Genomic DNA, 22,085 nt, shown 5'->3' with positions numbered 1-22,085 from the left:
TCTGAGGTAATACCATCACCACACTGTCCTCTGTTTACGATCTCCTGCCAACTGACGGCGCTGTAGCACACACACACACACACAGAGCAAACCTAGCACACAACGCCACCCTAGCAGAGAGCGCTAACCATTATACTCCACATCACTACCCATGCTGCTGACGATGACTTATACTGACAACGCTAACCTAAATGATACTTAAAGCTAACACACGACACTAACCTATATAGCGAACACAGCGGACAGAACTCCCTTACCCTAGGACCATCTAATCTTATCTAATCTTTGTTCCATTACTTAAACGAGGATACGAGAGGTTAATTTAGGTGACTTAAGGGAAGATTTGGGTTGACTACCATGAAGATATTTAGATACGTTTAGATAATCATTAGTATCTGTTATCCCGATCACGACCTGCTGAAGTTGTTACTGAGATGGTTATAGCGCACACAACAGTAAACTAACACACGGAAAACAAATCAACGTATACAAAAAAATATTGTTTTAGCCCAGATCCAAGACTTTAAGCTTAGATTATAAAGATGGAGTAAATTACCTTTGTGATGTGTGTGTCGTTCTTGTGAATGCCATGTGTATAGTGTGATATATGCGTCAGTCGTCGTTCTTAACCAACATAATGTATAATTTACCCAAGTGATGCCACTCAGATCTCCGAAACGATGTTTACATGCCTGCCTGGCGCTATTCCCGCCATAACAGCGTTGTCATTTCACTTTACCCATCACACGTTATGTAACAACCATCATAAATCAGCATTGTTACATTACGGATAATTGTGGTGCCATAACAACAGTACAGTTACAGTTCTTAATTTACACACGTTGTGTTAAAGAGCATAGCGCGGGACACTAATAAATGCAGAAACTTTCCTATCACAAATAGCACCATAGAGGACGTTGTTCCCGATATAAATTGTGTAACAGAGTAATGAAGCATTATTGAAGAGATGTCTCATTTAAAGGAGAATTTGTGGTGTTGTAAGGAGCATTACAACAGATTTTACAGTTTTCAGTAAACACAGTCGTTGTACCACAAGAAAATACTTCACATAAGACATGGGTCTTGTAGAGACTTGTAGAGTGGTGCAACACCAGGACACACAGTAAAACACCACGTTAGCATACAGTATATGACTCTCTCTCTCTCTCTCTCTCTCTCTCTCTCTCTCTCTCTCTCTCTCTCTCTCTCTCTATATATATATATATATATATATATATATATATATATATATATATATATATATATATATATATATATATGAAAGACAGTGACATCAGCCCCGCCGGGAGCCACAGTTGGTGAGACTAATTACCCAGACTATTAATTCTGATGGTTCACCCCGGCAGAGGTCGCCTCTACCTGGCTGCCTCCGTAAACCTTCCACACAATATCCTGCACCACCAGCCTGCCCACCACCCATCCACCTCGCCTCGGACCCTCCCACCCAGTATACTACCTACTACCCTATTTGCACTACTACCCACAACTGTGTCCATCACAACCCACTTACTCAGCAATCAACTGTCCCCACCACAATCCACAACCGTATCCCCCCACAACCCACTTCCGTATCTCTACCATAACTCAAAGCTCTCTTCAACACAATCCAAAAATTCACTACCACAACTCACAACTATCTCCACAACAACAACTACTATATCCAACACAACCCACAACTAACCACCACCACAATCCCCACAGCTACTGTACTATATCCACCATGACCTATTACAGCCATGTGTGTTGTGTGGTATAAAATGTCCTACTGAAAGACGTCATGATACACACACACACACACACACACACTCTCTCTCTCTCTCTCTCTCTCTCTCTCTCTCTCTCTCTCTCTCTCTCTCTCTCTCTCAAAAATCAATAGTCCTTTTATCCGTTAACAGTCGAGCGCCAGAATATCCCAAGCAGTGACACGTGAATATAATATAAAATACGGTACACGTAAATCTCAGGGCTTCACATCCCTCGTTTTACTTACCTTTTAAAACACATCTTGAAACAATACCTGACAGCCTGTTTTGTACTCAACACACGTCAATTTGGCTGGGTGGTGTAGCTACGGCTGAGGAAACACTGGGGGAACTGGGAGAGGTTTCTTCCTAGCAGTTAGCGAGGATATAATAGTCTTTTACTGGAGGGATGAAGGAATAATATGTTAATAATTGATGTAAGTTTATGTTTTGATATCGTCTCTACGTCCTTAGGTGTGAATAGTTGAAGCACTACCATCACCCTCTTCCTCATCTTCCCACTACCACCACATCCACCCCCTTGCAGCTTCACTTCCTTCACCACCACCTCCACCATATCCTCCTGCACCTCCACCACATCCTCCACCACTATATCTTCCTCCTTCACCATCACCACCACTCACTCTTCATCCTCATCCCCCATCCCTGTCTCCTACTCGCCTCCTATAACCTATTAACTATAATGAGAGCTCACGTGGCCTATTACCATAGTAAAAGGGATCCACAAAACCCCTTGATGCCCCTCACTAAAAAGAGTAACTGTACCATACGAGGTCTCTGTACCATACGAGGTCTCTGTACCATACGAGGTCTCTGTACCATACGAGGTCTCTGTACCATACGAGGTCTCTGTACCATACGAGGTCTCTGTACCACACGAGGTCTCTGTACCATACGAGGTCTCTGTACCACACGAGGTCTCTGTACCACACGAAGTCTCTGTACCATACGAGGTCTCTTCTCTGTACCACACACGAGGTCTCTGTACCACGAGGTCTCTGTACCATACGAGGTCTCTGTACCACACGAGGTCTCTGTACCACACGAGGTCTCTGTACCATACGAGGTCTCTGTACCACACGAGGTCTCTGTACCACACGAGGTCTCTGTACGAGGTCACATCATCCATCCTTGTAAATGTGGGTTAACCTTATCATCGCTTAGACACGAGTATCAACTAGTTTCCATCCACGTGAAAGATTAGGTATCAACTTCCTTCTCCTTAAACGTTCAATTTATAAACAAGGAAATGTGATCTCGGGTAGTGTAGGTAAGAGGGAATTAAAATACTGACCTTACTTGTGAGTTACATATAAAAAAAGGTTCAATATAATCGTGTTTTAAGTCACTTTTGGTGCTGCAGGGAGTGAGTGTCGGGTGTCGCGGCGGCGTTTTATACCGTAATAACAGAGTTTAGTCACCGGGATATTGTGATCACTCTTAAGTAGTAGTAACTCGTGAATCAGAATGACAACCTTAAGAGAAATACTAACACTACCGCCCGTAAGTGTTGGCACATACTGCCTCTATACCGCCTTGTTGGGGACACTTTACTGCGTCATTACTGTGTTGTGGCGAAGCTTTTGTATCACACTACTATCTTCATGTAACTCCCCACTGCCTCCACAAACACTTAGAACCACGATGACAATAATAATAATAATAATAATAATAATAATAATAATAATAATAATAATAATAATAATAATAACCGATGTAAATCAAGGCGGCGTTACTACAGAAATAATTAATTCGTCAAATCATACGAAAACCAAGACTTAACTTTACCAATGACCTCTGACCTTCAGCCGTGACCCTGACCTCTGACACAAGATCTTTAATTCGGTGTTGTGTACATTGCTGAGTGATGATACAAAAATTATTATAAATCGGAAAAAGGAAGATGTTAAGGACCATTTAGATTAATTAAAACTTATTCAATATCTATCTATATGTACATACTACCATCGTTACCTGTCCGTACACACACACACGCGCGCACGCGACCCCACCATACGACCCGTTTCATAAGGGTTGTATGAGAAGAATTAAACCACCCCCTCGCCTCCCCCCCCCCTGCCCCTCTCAAACGACGCTAATAACCTTGAGCTTCAGCTGCGCCTCAAAGGAACACCGTAATTAAACCAACTTAAAACCAACCTGCTGAGAGTACTGGAACTTTTTAAAAGCCATTCACTAACATCACAAATAATTAACCTCACGTCTCTCTCTCTCACTATGGATGCATTTTAATGGTGTTTGTGTGCGTGTATGAGGAACTGGTAAAGGGATGGTGGATATCTACATCATATATATATATATATATATATATATATATATATATATATATATATATATATATATATATATATATATATATATATATATATATATATATATATATATATATATATATATTATATATATATATATATATATATATATATATATATATATATATATATATATATATATGCAAGTAAATCACTGTAGGTGTTACAATATATATATATATATATATATATATATATATATATATATATATATATATATATATATATATATATATATATATATATATATATATATATATATATATATATACTTTGTGCACAAGTTATCCCTAATTGGTAAAAACATTAGTTACTGTATTTTTTAAACTATCTTGAGCGATTACCTGTATTTAGCGTCACACACACTCCTATAAAATGTGAGTTATAAAGTTCAGATTATCTTGAAATATACCCAAGTTGGCTTCACCATCCCCCTCTCCCTGTTAACACTTTATCTTGTAAATACCGGAAGACAAGTATGGCTAACCCTCTTTCTTACATAAATAGCACGAGCACACGCACACACACACATATATATACAAAGAACATAAGAGTCGAGGAAACTGCAGCGGGCCTATTGGCCCATACTGGGCAGTCTCATTTACACCCAACCCCTATTGCTCATATATCCGCCCAACCTATGTTTGAAGCTATCCAGCGTATTCGAGTTAATGATGATATTTAGTAACTTGTTCCACTCGTCCACTACTCTACCTGTATTTCCAAACCAGTGTTTGCATATTTCGCGCCTAAATTTAAATTTGTCTAATTTAAAACCATTGCTTCGAGTTCGCTCCTGGTTGATATTTTGATTACCTTTGTTATATCACATTTGTTTAACCCTGACTTCCATTTACACACCTCGATCATATCACCCCTCACTCTACGTCTCTCGAGGGAGTGCAAATTAAGATGCATTAACCTGTCTCTGTATTCAAGGTTCCTAATGCCCGGGATTAGTCTTGTCGTTCTCTGAATTCTTTCTGGGGATTCCATATCCATTTTGCAGTACGGTGACCAGAACTGAACTGCGTAATCCAAGTGAGGTCTCACAAACGCAAGATATAGTTTTAGGATAACCTAGCTAGTCTTGTAACTAACACTCCTTTGTATGAACCCAGGTACTTTGCTAGCTTTGTTTCTAACAAATACGCATTGTTGTCTTGGTTTAAGATTCCTACTTATCATTACTCCTAAATCTCTCTCAGTCGGATTTCTCTATAACAACGTTGTTCATCTGATACCTGGTTTCTCTGTTTACATCTCCTAAGCTAAGTACTTTACATTTATCCACATTAAATTTCATCTGCCATTTTGCAGATCTTGCGCCTGTCTACGCCTGTATCTACAGTATGTCGTGTATGTATAATGTATAATAAATAGTAATGATCCAAGTACTGAACCTTGGGGTACTCCACTAGTGACGTTACCTCAATCGGATTTGGTGCCGTTAATGCTTACTAGCTGTTTCCTGTCCTGTTGCCACGCCCTAATCCATTTTAGAATATCTCCTCCAATTCCATGAGCCTCTACTTTTCGTATTAGCCTTTCGTGGGGGACTCTGTCGAAGGCTTTGCTAAAGTCGAGATATACCACATCATAATCGTGCCCGCCATCCACTGATTCAAAAACAGCTGAAAAGAATGCTTATAGATTAGTCAGACATGAACGCCCACTTGTGAAGCCATGTTGGGAATCACTGATTATTCAACTTGTGCTTCTCCAGGTGATTTCGAGAAGTTTGAAATTATCGATTCCAGCATTTTTCCTACAATTGATGTTAAACTGATTGGACGGTAATTAGAGAACAGTTATCTATCTCCCTTGTAAATCGGTATCACATTCGCTATCCTCCAGGATTGTGGTACTACACCCGATTTTTAATGACACATACGAGATAAACTACCTACCTATCAGTACACTTATTATGGAATTCCCCAAATTAATTGTTTACCTTCTACCCCACACAGGCAAGTCACCCAGCGGAGGCAAGACGCCACCTGGTACACGGACGCCCACAAGTGCTCTACCACCAGGGAGTTGTGCCTCCCTCACCTCCGCCTCCACCACCCCGCGCCACTCCTCACCCGCCCACCAGGTAACACACCCATGAATACCTCCATGTCACCCGCCTACGCCCCTCCACACTTCACTCCTTCTACATAGTGAAAAATCTGTATTTACGATGCCTATCTCTCTCTTGATTTAATCGCACCTATTATATGACTGACTATTTGACTCACACACACACACACACACACACACACACACACACACACACACACACACACACACACACACACACACACACACACACACACCATTTGTCTATATATTTAAGCTTCCGATATATTTTCTCTCTCTCCTTATTCCCTTTCCATCTCTCTGAAACACACTGTGAAAACTTCACTCACATCACTCACAAGTTACACCCACCAGCCAGCCCGCCACACCGTCTTCCCCCCCATATGATGAGTGAGACAGACAGATGACCGATGATACCTGACAAGGTTCCTGTTTACCTCTTAATTAACTTATAATGAGTCTCAACTATATACAAATTCACGGTAGGAATCTATCGACTGGTGACGTCACTCATTATTATACACATATAACTATCGGTCATTATTTCATCCTCAATTTACGGACATGTATGTCATTTTTATTCATTATATTAAACTCTCTTGACATACACACGCATATAATACGTACATGACTCTAATTCATTACTTCACTCTAGATACACATACGCACATAGATATCGTTCATTATTCTAGTACTGTAGTCTACAATAAACGTTACGCTAAATACGAATAATTTTGAAATGGGTATAAATTATATAACATCACATAATCAAATAATAAACATCATCACTACTAACCTAACATAACCTATTTCAGGATTAGTTAGTTACGTTGTAATAATAAACAACAGGGGGCCTTTTTTGACAATATCAAGAATTAATTACCATGATATAAAAGCAATTAATATTAAATTGTTATTCATATATGGCTAAAAAAGAAAAAGTTCAGGTCTCTCTCTCTCTCTCTCTCTCTTGTTTGTTTTCATTCCAACACTTATTTAAATAAGCGAAACAATTCTACACTTAAGAACACAAGAACATAAGAATGGAGGAAACTGCAGCGGGCCTATTGGCCCATACTGGGCAGTCCCATTTACACCCAACCCCTATTGCTAATATAACCATCCAACCTATGTTTGAAGCTCTCCAGCGTATTCGAGTTAATGATGATATTTAGTAACTTGTTCCAGTCATCCACTCCTCTATTTCTAAACCAGTGTTTACCTATTTCGCGCCTAAATCTAAGTTTGTCAAATTTAAAACCATTGTTACGAGTTCGCTCCTGGTTGGATAGTTTGGGTACCTTTGTAATGTCCCCTTTGTTCAGCCCTGACTTCCATTTATACACCTCGATCATATCGCCCCTCACTCTACGTCTCTCGAGGGAGTGCAAATTAAGAAGCTTTAACCTGTCTCTGTACTCAAGGTTCCTAATGCCCGGGATTAGTCTTGTCATTCTCCTCTGAATTCTTTCCAACGATTCTATATACATTCTGTAATACGGTGACCAGGACTGAACTGCGTAATCCAAGTGGGGTCTCACAAACGCAAGATATAGTTTTAAGGTGACCTCGCTAGTCTTGTAACTAACACTTCTTTGTATGAACCCAAGTACTCTATTAGCCTTGTTCCGAGCAAATACAAATTGTTTACTTGGCTTAAGATTCCTACTTATCATTACTCCTAAATCTTTCTCGCAATCGGATCTCTCAATAACATCGTTGATCATCTGGTATCTGGTTTCCTTGTTTACATCTCCTATACTGAGTACTTTACATTTGTCCACATGTCATCTGCCATTTTTCAGACCATTCGAAAAAATTTTTTAGATCTTCCTGTAGTTTTGCGGAGTCATCGTCAAATTTAATTACACGCCCTATTTTAGTGTCATCAGCAAATTTACTGATGTTGCTGTCTACGCAGATATCTATGTCGTTTATGTATATAATAAATAATAATGGTCCGAGTACTGAGCCTTGGGGAACTCCACTAGTGACGCTGCTCCAATGGGATTTAGTGCCGTTAATGCTCACTCGCTGTTTCCTATCCTGTAACCACGCCCTAATCCATTTTAGAATATCTCCTTTAATGCCATGAGCCTCCACTTTTCTTATTAGTCTTTCGTGAGGGACTCTGTCGAAGGCTTTGCTAAAGTAGAGATATACCACATGATAATTGTGCACCTCGTCCACTGATTCGAAAACAGATGAAAAGAATGTTAATAGATTAGTTAGACGTGAACGCCCGCGTGTGAAGCCATGTTGGGAATCATTGATCAACTTGTGCTTCTCCAGGTGATTTCGAATAGAGTTTGAAATGATTGCTTCCAGTAATTTGCCTACAATTGGTGTTAGACTGACTGATTGGTCGGTAGTTAGAGGATAGTGATCTATCTCCCTTCTTGAAAACTTGCGGTAATACACGAGGACGTCTTTTATATTGGTGTTGATATAAAACAACTTCCTCTTTCTCTTCTTCCTCTCCTCCTCTTCTTCCTATTACAGTCTTCCTCCTCCTCCTCCTTTTCTTCCTATTCTAGTCATTCTCATCATCCTCTTCTTACTACTCCAGCCCTCCACCACCTCCTCTTCCAGTTCTTCTCAACCTCTTCCTCCTCTTATTCTTCCCAGTTCTCCTCCTCTTCCTCCTCCAGTCCTCCACTCCCTCTTCTTCCTACTCCAGTCCTTCTCAACCTCTTCCTCCTTCAGTCCTTCTCATCATCCCTCTTCTCCTTCTCGAGACAGAAAACCAACATAAAACTCTAGGTCGTGTATTACAGCCCTTCGTCAGATCAGAGACAAAGTGAGATGTGTTCAGCGTGGCGGGAGAACGAGAAGACCAGCGGGGCGTGTCAAAACTTGTCGGTGCACGGTACACTATTTCTCTATCTATCTCCCGTAATCAATTGGTTTTCTGTGTAATAGATCGTGTATATACAAGCATTGGTGTGTTAGGTAGGTAGGTAGGTACAGTCTGTTCAGCATGTAAATTGTCAAATAGCCCCCTCCCCCTCCCCTACCAGTTAAGAAATCAAATCATATCCAATCACGCAACCACACTTCATACTGCTGGGAGGAGTTGAGTGTGACGTTTTCATAATGAGCAGAATATAGAACAGTATTCCATGTTATTCTGGCTTTTGTATTCCCTATTTGTATTCCCTATTATCAATCATGTGCTTGTGGTTTTTACCTGTACAGAAGTTTTTGATGTCAATAAATGTTTAATTGTCTTGACAGCCGCATTGTAACCGTTACTAGGTGTGACTGGTTTCAAACTACCTCATAATGATTTCCTTTTTTATAATTATGCATCTATATGTAACAGTTTAACACATACATACATACATATTACATGCATGCATACATATTACATACATAAATACGTACATACACATACAGATTACATACATACATACAATTAGACAGATGAATGTTGACAATCTGTTTTCCCTGAGTACACATGACAACTCCTGGCCAGGGCATGAAGGGAGGGGAGAGCGACCAGGTGGCGTACGAGAACGAGCAGGACAAGCCCAGCACACCATCCAAGGAGGAGCTGGAGCTGAACGAACGCAACCTCACCACCAAGGAGATGACCCCAACCCGCCTCGGCAAGCTCCACTTCAAGCTGAGGTGAGGCAGGTAGGCAGGCAGGCCGGCCGACTAGCCCCGCCCGCCGCTGCCAGACGTACGCTATATCTAAATTAAGATCGGGTGGGCGGGAAGACAGTGACGTTAGGGACAAAGACAAGTGTGTTGGTGACTCTTTACTGATAACAGACAATGTCTTCGATGATGATGTTACTTGTAATTATGATGGTGATGATTACACTCCTATAATATCAGGAGCAAAATTAACCACAGAAACACGACATTAACTGTAACAATGATACAGTATTAATAATGCAATAATGTCAATAAATAATAAGTAATAACAATACGATCAATAACTATAATTGTTGACACCGCAGTAGTCCTCACCACCATCCCCTTAGTTACATATGCCGACCCCCAAAAATACCTGTACAGTTGTCAGCTGAGACTGGTCTGTAAGAGAAGGCAAAACTTACAACAACACAAAGCTTAGACCCCAAACTGGTGATTTTCTAGCAACTGTCATCTCTGCAGCGTAATGATAATAAAAATCAGAAATTCTAAATACTCCTCGACATGTGTGTGTGTGTGTGTGTGTGTGTGTGTATGTTGGTGGGGGGGGGGCTCTCACATGGCGTCTGGTCGTGTCTACACTGGTGAAAATGTAATGGGAAATTTTGCCCTCAAGCTAAATCTGACTATTCTTTTTAACCTTTATTCCTACAATACCACGACAAATTCTCTAATTAAAAATACCTTTCTCCTGTGTGAGGTCCAACACAAGTTATTATGGTGCTCAGTTGTATCAGATGTTATTAAAATGTGTTCGTTATTGTTTATATCGTCTATCAAAGAAATAAACACCGGAGACAAACAAAATATAAACTAAAACTTGATTTATTAGGAAGTGCAGAGTTTCAATCACTGTTGAGCGAGAGCAGTGACACCATCAGCGGTATATATTTATAAAAAACTTACGTTGCCCACAGTATTAACAAACCACGTAAAGTTAATTCCAGTGTGACAGCTGAAAACTTTACACCAGAAACTTTATATGGCATAAATTTTATGACCATTGAACAAAATGAAACAACCTAAAACAAATATACTAGCAATAATTATATTAAGCAGTACTGACCACCCTTGCCGTGGCCGTGCGGGGTGCTGCTGCTGCTGATGACCAACGGGGCAGGCTGCGTTAAGCCAAGGCGCCTTTCTCTGCACCTACGACTCACTTCCCTCCATCTGATACCCTTCCACTCAACCTTCTTCACCCCTATCACTTGATTCTTTGATTGATCGATTAATTGAACTGTGGTCACTACCCGTGATCACTGGCCACACTACGTGTATCGCGATATAATGTAGACATGCACCACATTCATAAGAATGCTTTAGTTTATCTAGAAGTGTTTCGGTATCTCTCACACCCGTATTCAATTGACACAGTAACTGAGAGACCTTATATATGCAACACTACCAGACAGTACCACCACCAGTTGAGGCCGGACGCTCTCTTGGGGGAATAGTGACGTTATAATTCCTCGAGTGGTATTATTCACTCAGCGCAGTGAGGCAGTTGGCCAGTCTTACCAAAACTTTACCTTTGTTATACAAAACTGTATATTATATTACAAAAGGAGAACTGGCCATCAGAAATGTTGAAGCTGGCTACACTACTAACGTATACCATCAACGTTAGGATAAACAGTTAGTGATAGAGGCGTGTGTTAATGGATAAAGAAGAGAGCTATACAGAATCTGGGGTTTGTTCACTCCGCCACCTCACCCCCCCCCCTTGAGCATTACAATAGCCTCGCCCTGTCACAGGTACAACTTCGACAAGAGCGCCTTGGTAGTGACCATCGTTAAGTGCACCGACTTGCCAGCCAAGGACCCCGCCCTCACCTCCAGTGACCCCTACGTCAAGCTGCAGCTCCTCCCGGAGAAACAGCATAAGGTGAAGACCCGGGTGCTGCGTAAGACCCTCAACCCCGTCTACGATGAAGATTTCACCTTCTACGGTATCAACTACTCACAGCTTCAGGTACGGCTCACCTAACATAAATACTATACCTATATTTCTATTAATCAGTAAAACTTCGTCTATTTACCTGGGTTTTTATCTATTCTCTTACAAAGTCGTGCCAAGTGGTGAGAGCAGAACTGATCTTTACATTCAGCTATAATGATTCAACTTACAATAATCGAGTAAGATGTTCATTTACAACAATTAAAATCATATTAACCTCTGGAAGCATTCTTGGTGACCCTTAATATATACAGATAAATCTCAATACGATTAATTCAATGTCTTCCTTATTACCTCATCAATAACAAGTGGCCCTACCAATAACTAGTGGCCCCTATTAATAACAAGTGGCCCTCATCAATAACAAGTGGCCCTCATCAATAACAAGTGGCCCTCATCAATAACAAGTGGCCCTCATCAATAACAAGTGGCCCTCATCAATAACAAGTGGCCCTCATCAATAACAAGTGGCCCCATCAAGAACAAGTAGCCTTCATCAATAACAAGTGGCCCCTATTAATAACAAGTGGCCCTCATCAACAACAAGTGGCCCTCATCAATAACAAGTGGCCCCATCAATAACAAGTAGCCTTCATCAATAACAAGTTGTCTCATCGATAGCAATTGGACCCACCAATAACAAGTGGCCCCATCAATAACAAGTAGCCTTCATCAATAACAAGTTGTCTCATCGATAGCAATTGGACCCATCAATAACAAGTGGCCCTACCAATAACTAGTGGCCCTCATCAAACAAGTGATCAATAAGTGGCCCCATCAATAACAAGTGGCCCTCATCAATAACAAGTGACCTCATCAATAACAAGTGGCCCCATCAATAACAAGTAGCCTTCATCAATAACAAGTTGTCTCATCGATAGCAATTGGACCCAACAATAACAAGTGGCCCTACCAATAATTAGTGGCCCTCGTTGATAAGTTGATAACAAGTTGGCCCCATCAATAACAAGTGGCCCTTATCGATAACAAGTGGCTCTACCAATAACAAGTGGCCCTATCAATAACGAGTGCCCCCCTCAATAACAAATGGCCCCATCAACAAGAAGTGGCCCCATCAATAACATGTGGCCCCATCAATAATGAGTGGCTTATTAATTACACAGGCTATCAAAAACGTTCATTATCAATTAAAAAGCAACGTACTAATTTTCATCAATAAAACGATGATCCCTCAATAAAGCACTAATCCCTCAATAACACAATAATCCCTCAATAACACAATAATCCCTCAATAACACAATAATCCCTCAATAACACAATAATCCCTTAATAACACAATAATCCCTCAATAACACAATAATTCCTCAATAACACAATAATCCTTTAACACAAGAATCCCTCAATAACACAATAATCCCTCAATAAAGCGATACCTCAATAACACAATAATCCCTTAATAACACAATAATCCCTTAATAACACAATAATCCCTCAATAACGCGATACCTCAATAACACAATAGTCCCTTAATAACACAATAATCCCTGAATAACACAATAATCCCTGAATAACACAATGATCCCTTAATAACACAATAATCCCTGAATAACACAATAATCCCTCAATAACACAATAATCCCTCAATAACACAATAATCCCTCTAGCACAATAATCCCTCAATAACACAATAATCCCTTAACACAATAATCCCTCAATAGCACAATAATCCCTCAATAATCAATAGCACAATAATCCCTCAATAACACAATAATCCCTTAATAACACAATAATCCCTTAATAACACAATAATCCCTTAATAACACAATAATCCCTCAATAACACAATAATCCCTTAACACAATAATCCCTCAATAGCACAATAATCCCTCAATAACACAATAATCCCTTAATAACACAATAATCCCTTAATAACACAATAATCCCTCAATAACACAATAATCCCTCAATAACACAATAATCCTTCAATAGCACAATAATCCCTCAATAACACAATAATCCCTCAATAGCACAATAATCCCTCAATAACACAATAATCCCTCAATAACACAATAATCCCTCAGTAACACAATAATCCCTCAATAACGCGATACCTCAATAACACAATAATCCCTCAATAACGCAGTGTGACCCCCTCCCCGCAGGTGATCACGCTACACTTCGTAGTGCTGAGCTTCGACAGGTACTCCCGAGATGACATCATTGGCGAGGTGGTAGCGCCCCTCGCCCAGCTGGACCTAACCAACACAGAGACCTGCCTCACTCTCGCCAGGGAGATCAGTCCACGCTCCCTCAAGGTAACTCCCCTCCCTCCCTCCCGTTCCTCCCTCACCCTCACCCAGCTGGACTTGACGAAAGTGGAGACCTGCCTCACCCTCGCCCCTTGCAGTTCATTCTGTCACTTGGTGTAGATAAGCCACGCCCCCCTCTCCTTCAGGTTAACCTTGTTGTGAACCCCGCCTCCCTGTGTCTTCTGGAGAAGGTAATGTAACTCTTCCTCTTTCACTATGTTTCTGATTATCACTGTAGAATACAAGCATTTTCACTACGCAGGCTGCTCGTGATAGTGCAATTTACACCACCAGGCATTATTTAACAGGCACTCCTTCAGGGGGGTAACAATTAGGCAAATGTCACCACTTAATTAATCTCACACACATACAAACATACATACATACACATAAACGTCACCCCACACCATGTCATACACTCAACACTGCCCATAGGTGGCCACACCATCGCCTCGTCTGACTGCAACGACACTGGGTTTGTTTACGACTTTTTAGTAATATTTTGCTATTCCTTATACTGCAACTTGACTGCCTAATTTAAAAATAAACCATGCAACCATATTTAGCAAGGCTTTTCTCTGCATAAGAAATTATTTTATAAAGTAACAAAATATCCTTTGGGTACAAAATAGAATACGTATCACAGTTCTGCATTTTGTGAGTGATCAAATTTTTCTTCATAAATAATATCTGTAGTAGAAATTTTGTATTTAGTGTAGTATAAAACCTGTGAGAGTTGATGATGCTACTTTTGTGTACCAAGTATGTGAGATAACGGTACCTTCCTCCCTCCCTCACAACCCAGTCTCTCATCCATCCCTCCCTCACAACCCAGTCTCTCACCCCTCCCTCCCTCACAACCCAGTCTCTCACCCCTCCCTCCCTCACAACCCAGTCTCTCATCCCTCCCTCACAACCCAGTCTCTCACCCCTCCCTCCCTCACAACCCAGTCTCTCACCCCTCCCTCCCTCACAACCCAGTCTCTCATCCCTCCCTCCCTCACAACCCAGTCTCTCATCCATCCCTCCCTCACAACCCAGTCTCTCATCCCTCCCTCCCTCACAACCCAGTCTCTCACCCTTCCCTCCCTCACCACCTAGTCTCTCATCCCTCCCTCAGACCACCCACCCCATTAAACAATATACTTCCCTAGACAAGATAGATTAGGTTACGTAGAGTTTTGTTGAGTTAAAACTACAACAAAGGCCTTATCTAACAAGCCAGGCTATTTTAAGAACTCAAGACCCTAGGCTATTTTAAGACCTCAAGACCCTAGCCTACGTTAAGACCTAAGACCAGAGGCTGTTAAGAGAGGCTCAATCTAGCTATAATTCAACAAAACTTGTCCTCACTTTTATTAAAATTTGTTTGCGATAATTACTATAGTTATTTGCTTTAGTTAATTTAATCTCGCGTTTGCTTGGGATGCGTTTTTATTTTTATCTATCCGTCTAATTCTATCCGCCTGTCTACATCTGGCTATCCATCTATTACTACATATATATCGACCTACGAGTGCCTGCCTCTCCCCTCTCCACCGTCCACCGTGAATAAATAATTATAAATGTGTGGTTTTCAAGACCCTATAAAGGTTTTTCTCCTGTATGATGTCGAGCCCGTTACCCACAGATCCGTTCGCAGGGCCGGGGTGAGCTGCTGGTGTCCCTGTGCCACCAGCCCGCAGCCAACCGCCTCACCGTCGTTGTCCTCAAGGCTCGCAACTTACCCAAGATGGACATTACGGGACTGTCAGGTGAGGGTTCTTCTACCAGTCTCACCCCCTTTCTCCTTCCCTCACAACCCAGTCCCCCATCCCTCTCTCCTTCCCTCACAACCCAGTCTCTCGTCCCTCTATCCTTCCCTCCCTCACAACCCAGTCTTTCATCCCTCCCCCCCTCGTATTCTTTTAATGGCTTTCATCACAATATTTAATCAGCTTTAACCCAACAATTTTCGCCTATGAGGATCTTGAAGAAAGTCTAAACCGGTGGGATTTTTACTTTGTATGGAATAATATTTTTTGCAATGTGATTTTTTTTTATTATAGGATTGCCTGAAGGGATATAGTTCGTTCCCATACTTACATATATTACTTAATGTTCTGCCTTGAAACTCCTTATATATATAAAACACGTCTCTCCTACGTGGTTTCTCACTTTTTATGCTGATGCCCAAACCCCACGCTTTCCTCTACAAATGAACATAAAAATACCCTCTTCGGTAAACTGTCAACGCATGTCACTGCTTTAAAGGCTCACAAACAATCTTCCAAAGTTAGACGTAAGGATTCCCTGGTGAGTAATTCCCTCATGTTACACCGCTTGACCCAACTCTTGACACAGCGGTCCTCTCAGGTGAGTTGCCGATGTATGGTGGTGGTTAGTTGGCCATGACTCAAATCTTACGAATAAGGAACAAAGGTATTGTCTTGAAGGCACTGTTGACTACTGTGTGCATCACAGTTGCCCTAACTAGTGCTTTTCTTATATACGCCTAGAGTTGACATGCACCATGCCCCCCAAAAGTGATATTGTATATTGGACCTCTCTACTGTTTACCCTATCTAAAATCAGCGTAACAAATACCACCAGACAGGTTAATCACGGAAAAAACATCACTGTCATGGTGGGCTAACCCTTGGGCTCACCAGTAAACTGACAAAGAAGAAGGTCGAAGCTGAATATAACTGTTTCAACCTAGGTGTTAGATTATTGTTGTAGCTGCCTATAATTTGTTTAATAGCTGCTGGTGTTTATTAACCCCTACTGATTAGTTATTGTTTTATTACTTATCATTTCATTAATTATCAGCTTACTAGTCGTTCGGCCATTTGGTCCGTTATTTGTTACATTATCATGAACTTTATTTTCCAAGTGTTAGTACAGGAAGAAACCTGTCATGTTGGTCGTCAACTGGATAACACCCTTCTCACCCGTCTCAATTTACAACATAACCATATGAAAAAGATTGATTTACAGAACGTACACGAGTAAGCGCTTGTGGCTGCCGCCATCTTTTTTATCTGTCAATTAACCGCGCTACGAAGTGGTCTAACTACAGCCATGGCTCGCACAAGGCATGCAAAAAATACAGTATTGCAATACACTCCTGTCCAGCGGCCGTGCGTATTGGCCAACTGTACGCTGATCTGTACTAAACATGAACATTTCCTATGCTTACACTTATGTAAGACTAGCGCCGCTCTCTCGCTTCATTGTACTAAAACCACAATGGGTGTGGGAGGTACCACTCAAGTACACATAACAATCCAATACTTACATTCTACGATGAAGAACTCTGGATGTCCATAATGTTTTAAGTGTTGTTTGTTGATCTCGTGACTGCCTTTATGTCAAGTCGCTCTTGTTTCTTGATCACTAAAATGTTCCTCTGTTGGCTATATTCATCCTCCATTCCAACACTGTTTCCTTTTCAGATCAGGCACTTTACAACAGCCAAACAATTATCTGTGTGTCAATTAACAAACCATAACAAACAATCACATAAACAGACGCGGAGACTATAGAAAGTTAACCAGCCGTTTTCACTACACCACGGCTGCCTTTTGCCCGCTCACCGCCAGGCGGCTGTTTGAACTGTTGCTCGTCAAGGTAGGTAGATACCTTGGTTTCTCGTGACCTCGTCTAGACTCCAGAGGAGAAATGTCTTACGAGGTTCTCAAAATTATCATATTTCAAGGATATCGCGACAACATAATCACGGAACAAATTATAATTCAGGATGACGTTCATATGAATTTATCGGCTCCTTACTTGAGAATACTGTGCGTGTAAACTGGTAAAATAAACTGGAATCGTCTTCGAGATTTAAAGATTTCAACCCTTAATTGAAACTTGGTGTGACTATAATTTTATCTTCAAATAGCCGATCTGTATTATATTGTTTAAACGTGAGTATAACTTCTTTGTGTTCATTATTAAATTTGTTATATATATATATATATATTTAATTTAAAACAATAATTAAATGATAAAAACCGGATTCTAGCGACTTGAAGGGTCGGAGCCAAATGTATGTGCATGAAATTATGAACTCAGGACGTTTGTACTGTACGTGCATATGACAATGGAAAATACAGTACGGGCTTCAAAATTATCGTACCTGAAAGAACTTCATCATACGTCAGGCAACGTTGGAGTTTTCCTGCTGCTAGAGTAATCCTAATATGTTTCCTTCTCATAACCTTTAATTGTTGATGTATTAGTGTATTTACTCACCTAATGATGCCTTTAATGTCCTTAGTTGTTGAAGACCAGTAAAACATTATAACGTCATTGAGTGAGCATATTTATAAAGATGCCAAACATCGTCATTCAAAATAATTTACAAAATGGAGAATATAAACATACTGTATAATAACTTTTTTTTGTGATCTATAAGAAATTATATTTGTGTGAATGACAGGAGCCAACCATTACTCCCTCACAGGGAGCGTAACACTGAAAACAAATATTATTATTTTTTAATCATTAGCGTTTTGTTTTTCTCATTACTCATATTTTTTCCTTTTGATTCTCAGCTTCAATGTTTACGTCGTACTACTGCTCGCTCTTCCGTATTTAACCTTTGCCCTTCAGCTATGGCCTTGACCTTAGACACAGATGCAGTCATTCACCGAAATAACTCCATCCATTTTAAACTTTTGCTCCAACCAAGAAAAGGTTATGTGGACACCCAGACACACTACCCCTCCACATTGTAATAATGCTGTATGAACAAAAAACAGTCACATGAAAAAACCACAAACCTAACATTACTTTAAATTAGACTATTTAGATAAAATTTTACTCTTGGAATGTTACCTTTGTCCATGCAAAAGTTTTGACTTTTTCCAAACCAAAAAACACCAAACAGTTATATAGATAGTAATAATAATAATTGCATTTATCGTTAGTAGAATATTAAAACCTGATATACGAGACAGTGAGCCTACACCAGAGTTAGGGCCCAATTCTTGACATATTTATCCAGACAACAACTAGACAGATACCCGGGACAGTGGCGGCCTATATTACAAAACTATTGAAAAGTAATACAGTACAGTACAGTATATCTGAGACGACCACCAGGAGAGGCGATGTACGATACCTCCCTGGCTGCTGAGTGTTACCTAACATACTTCACACTCCAGAACTTAGCGGTTTTGTGTTGGGCAGTATGGCAACGGAGTAAAGATTTTGACAACCCTACAGAGACAGCAGATGTAGCAGTGTTCATTTTGAAACTCGTCTGCTCCTCCGTGAAGACATTTTTTGGAGTGTGTTTGTAAACGTGTTAAAAGTGATAATTACAATAGTCTTATAAATTAAAATTACAATAGTGTATTGTAGGTAATTGCTTACAAGTGTGATAGTGAATTAAAAGTGATAATTACAATAATTGATATAATACTGGCCTAAATTATCCATATACCTATACTTTGATATTTGTTCACCGTTCAAAATACATATAATTGTTAACGTTAAATTGTCAGGTTTAGGATAATTAAGTTACGGCGGGCAGGTAACAGAATGGCGGTATGGTGTATATGAATACTATAGTACATATAATTGTGTGAATATTTTTTTTTATAAATACTGTATATACATAAGCAATTCGTGTATGCTTGCGCCTGTGTTGATATGTAGGAAAATTAGGTGAGTAGGTTTATGTATATTTCCGGTATATACAAGCATATGACAATATATATTCAGGTACATATTTCTAAGGTAGTATGTAGTAGGCAGCTATCAAACAGGGAGGTACTACCACCCACGAAGATATTGGAAGCATTATGTGCTGTCTAATGGTGGACCCTGCTGCCATATGGCATCACGAAAATTGTGACCAAGTCCCAGGTTGCTGATCTGTCTTTCTGCCTCATTTACACACAATTGCAGGGTCTCAATTGTTTATCTTGCTTTGACAACACAACATACATATATCAGTTCTCACTATTGATTTTTTTCTTTATAGTTCTTTGTTATTATTGTTACAGCGTTATTATTGTTATTATTATTATTGTTGTTACCTGTATCATTATTATTTTATTTTATTTTTAATTGTGTATTTTTATTATAAATTTTATTTATTATTATTATTATTATTATTATTATTATTATTATTATTATTATTATTATTATTATATTTTCGTCTCCCAGGCCCCGATGTGGGTCAGTGACCTGTGCCCGGGTGGGCTAATCCCGAAAAAAAAAAAAAAAAATTCTATTGGTTTACACATAAAGGAAATTCTCCACCTGGTCCCCATCCAAGAGCGTCGCTCTCAGCAGCACTAACTGGCAACTTAACTTCATTTCCCGGCAGTTTTCATTTCCTTTCTCGCTCAACAGATGGCGCTCGCTTGGTAAGCATCTTGCTATGTAAAATTACATTATGTGATCTACAGCTTCGGAAAACGTTTTATTTCGTATTTGTGAATATTGAAAAGGCTATAGTGTGATAATGCCCTTATCGTGTCCGTCACCACTTCTGTGCCTTATGTATTATAACGAACTCATCGATAAAATTCCCATTAAAGAATTGGAATTATGAGGTAGGATCCCCTCTCTACATTTATATTGTCTGTTTTCTTATCTTTAACAGCTTCCTTTCTTTCGACATTTGGCATATATAACACAAGCACTAAAATAACACGTTTGTAAACTTACGCAAGAGTTTTTCTCATCCCAAACACTATTTACACTTATGAAATCATTCCTAAGATAACTGAAGAAATAAATAAACTAATATCATCATAGTTGGCACAACATGGCGCACTATAACTATTATAGTATTTGTTTATCCACAATATGAGAATGTTACCAATATCCATAAGCGATACAAAATATTCTGTAAGTTGTGTAATAATGAATGGTATAGCAGTAATACATATACATTTACTAAATAACAAAGTTCTGCCAACTTTTGCTCACCTTAAACACTGTAACAAAAATAAGTCGCAACGTCACATAGGCAAATTCTCTGACATATTTTTTCTTTGTAATTTTCGATATAATGGAATATTTTCAGGTGATGGCATGATTCACCTCAGAACCAACAATGAGTTAATTCCCATAAATCATTATGGTTGCTTAGGGAACCTAAAGTAGGTGGAGCTTCATCAACGGGACACTTATCCCAAATAAGAGCAATTTCACGAGTCATACCTTACATACAGTACTTAATGTTAGTGAAATATGATATGCAATAACTACAAATATATTTTGGTCATAACTTCCCTCAAGCTGTTCTTCATGTAATTAAACTTAATAAACATGAAGTTACTAAAATTTCCCAATGACAATGTTCTAGTTCTGATCATCCCCATTCACCGCACTGTACACTTACATGATTATGTAACTAACGGTTATACCATCTAATTGAATCTGTGACTATACCATCTTGGTCTCCAGACGTGAAAATTTAGCCCCCTTGTTCCCTACCCCAGCTTAAACGTGAAAATTCTACCCACTACTCCAGCTTAAACGTGAAAATCCGACCCACTACCCCAGCTTAAACCTGAAAATCCTACCCATTACTCTAGCTTAAACCTGAAAATCTTACCCTGTGTCTTCCCTCAGACCCCTACGTGAAGATCTACCTGCTGTACAATGGGCAGCGGGTGGCCAAGAAGAAGACGCACGTCAAGAAGAGGACTCTCAACCCGGTGTTTAATGAGTCCTTTGTGTTCGACTTGCCGGCCGGAGTAGATGGACTCGACAGCATCAGCCTAGAGTTCCTTTTGCTCGACTGGGACCGAGTCACCAAGAACGAGGTTGGTCGCCTTGTTCTCCACCAGGGTGTAGGAGTGTTTTTCATGTTGTGTGGATTTTATGAACCTAGCATAGCTTATGGTGGTGAAGTTGGTGCTTTTAAATTTCGTAACGCTGCAGTATCCACTCCATAGCTGTAGCTCATGTTTCTTCTGTTAAGTTTCATCCCACAGAGGTTTAAAATGATGATGTTGTGTTGTTAGGATAAAGGTAAG

At 39.9% G+C, this 22,085-nt stretch overlaps 1 protein-coding gene across 4 annotated transcripts in view; it reads left to right on the top strand.

Annotated features, from left to right (window-relative positions):
• Window positions 1-22,085, top strand: part of LOC121861305 (synaptotagmin-4-like) — a 92,024-nt gene that overhangs the window by 65,064 nt on the left and 4,875 nt on the right. For 2 of the 4 annotated variants that reach the window (XM_042358947.1, XM_042358946.1), the window contains 6 exons: window positions 6,088-6,215; window positions 9,681-9,835; window positions 11,627-11,843; window positions 13,951-14,103; window positions 15,728-15,851; window positions 21,679-21,872. In XM_042358947.1, the coding sequence (XP_042214881.1) occupies window positions 6,088-6,215; window positions 9,681-9,835; window positions 11,627-11,843; window positions 13,951-14,103; window positions 15,728-15,851; window positions 21,679-21,872 (971 nt within the window). The remainder of the gene's footprint in view (window positions 1-6,087; window positions 6,216-9,680; window positions 9,836-11,626; window positions 11,844-13,950; window positions 14,104-15,727; window positions 15,852-21,678; window positions 21,873-22,085) is intronic. The other 2 variants (XM_042358948.1, XM_042358949.1) reach the window with 2 other exon arrangements.

This window comes from Homarus americanus, unplaced genomic scaffold, assembly GCF_018991925.1.
Source record: "Homarus americanus isolate GMGI-L3 unplaced genomic scaffold, GMGI_Hamer_2.0 scaffold44003, whole genome shotgun sequence".
Taxonomy (NCBI): Eukaryota; Metazoa; Arthropoda; class Malacostraca; order Decapoda; family Nephropidae; genus Homarus; species Homarus americanus.
The sequence above is the reverse complement of the archived record's forward strand: the minus strand, read 5'-3'. Positions and strand labels throughout refer to the sequence as shown.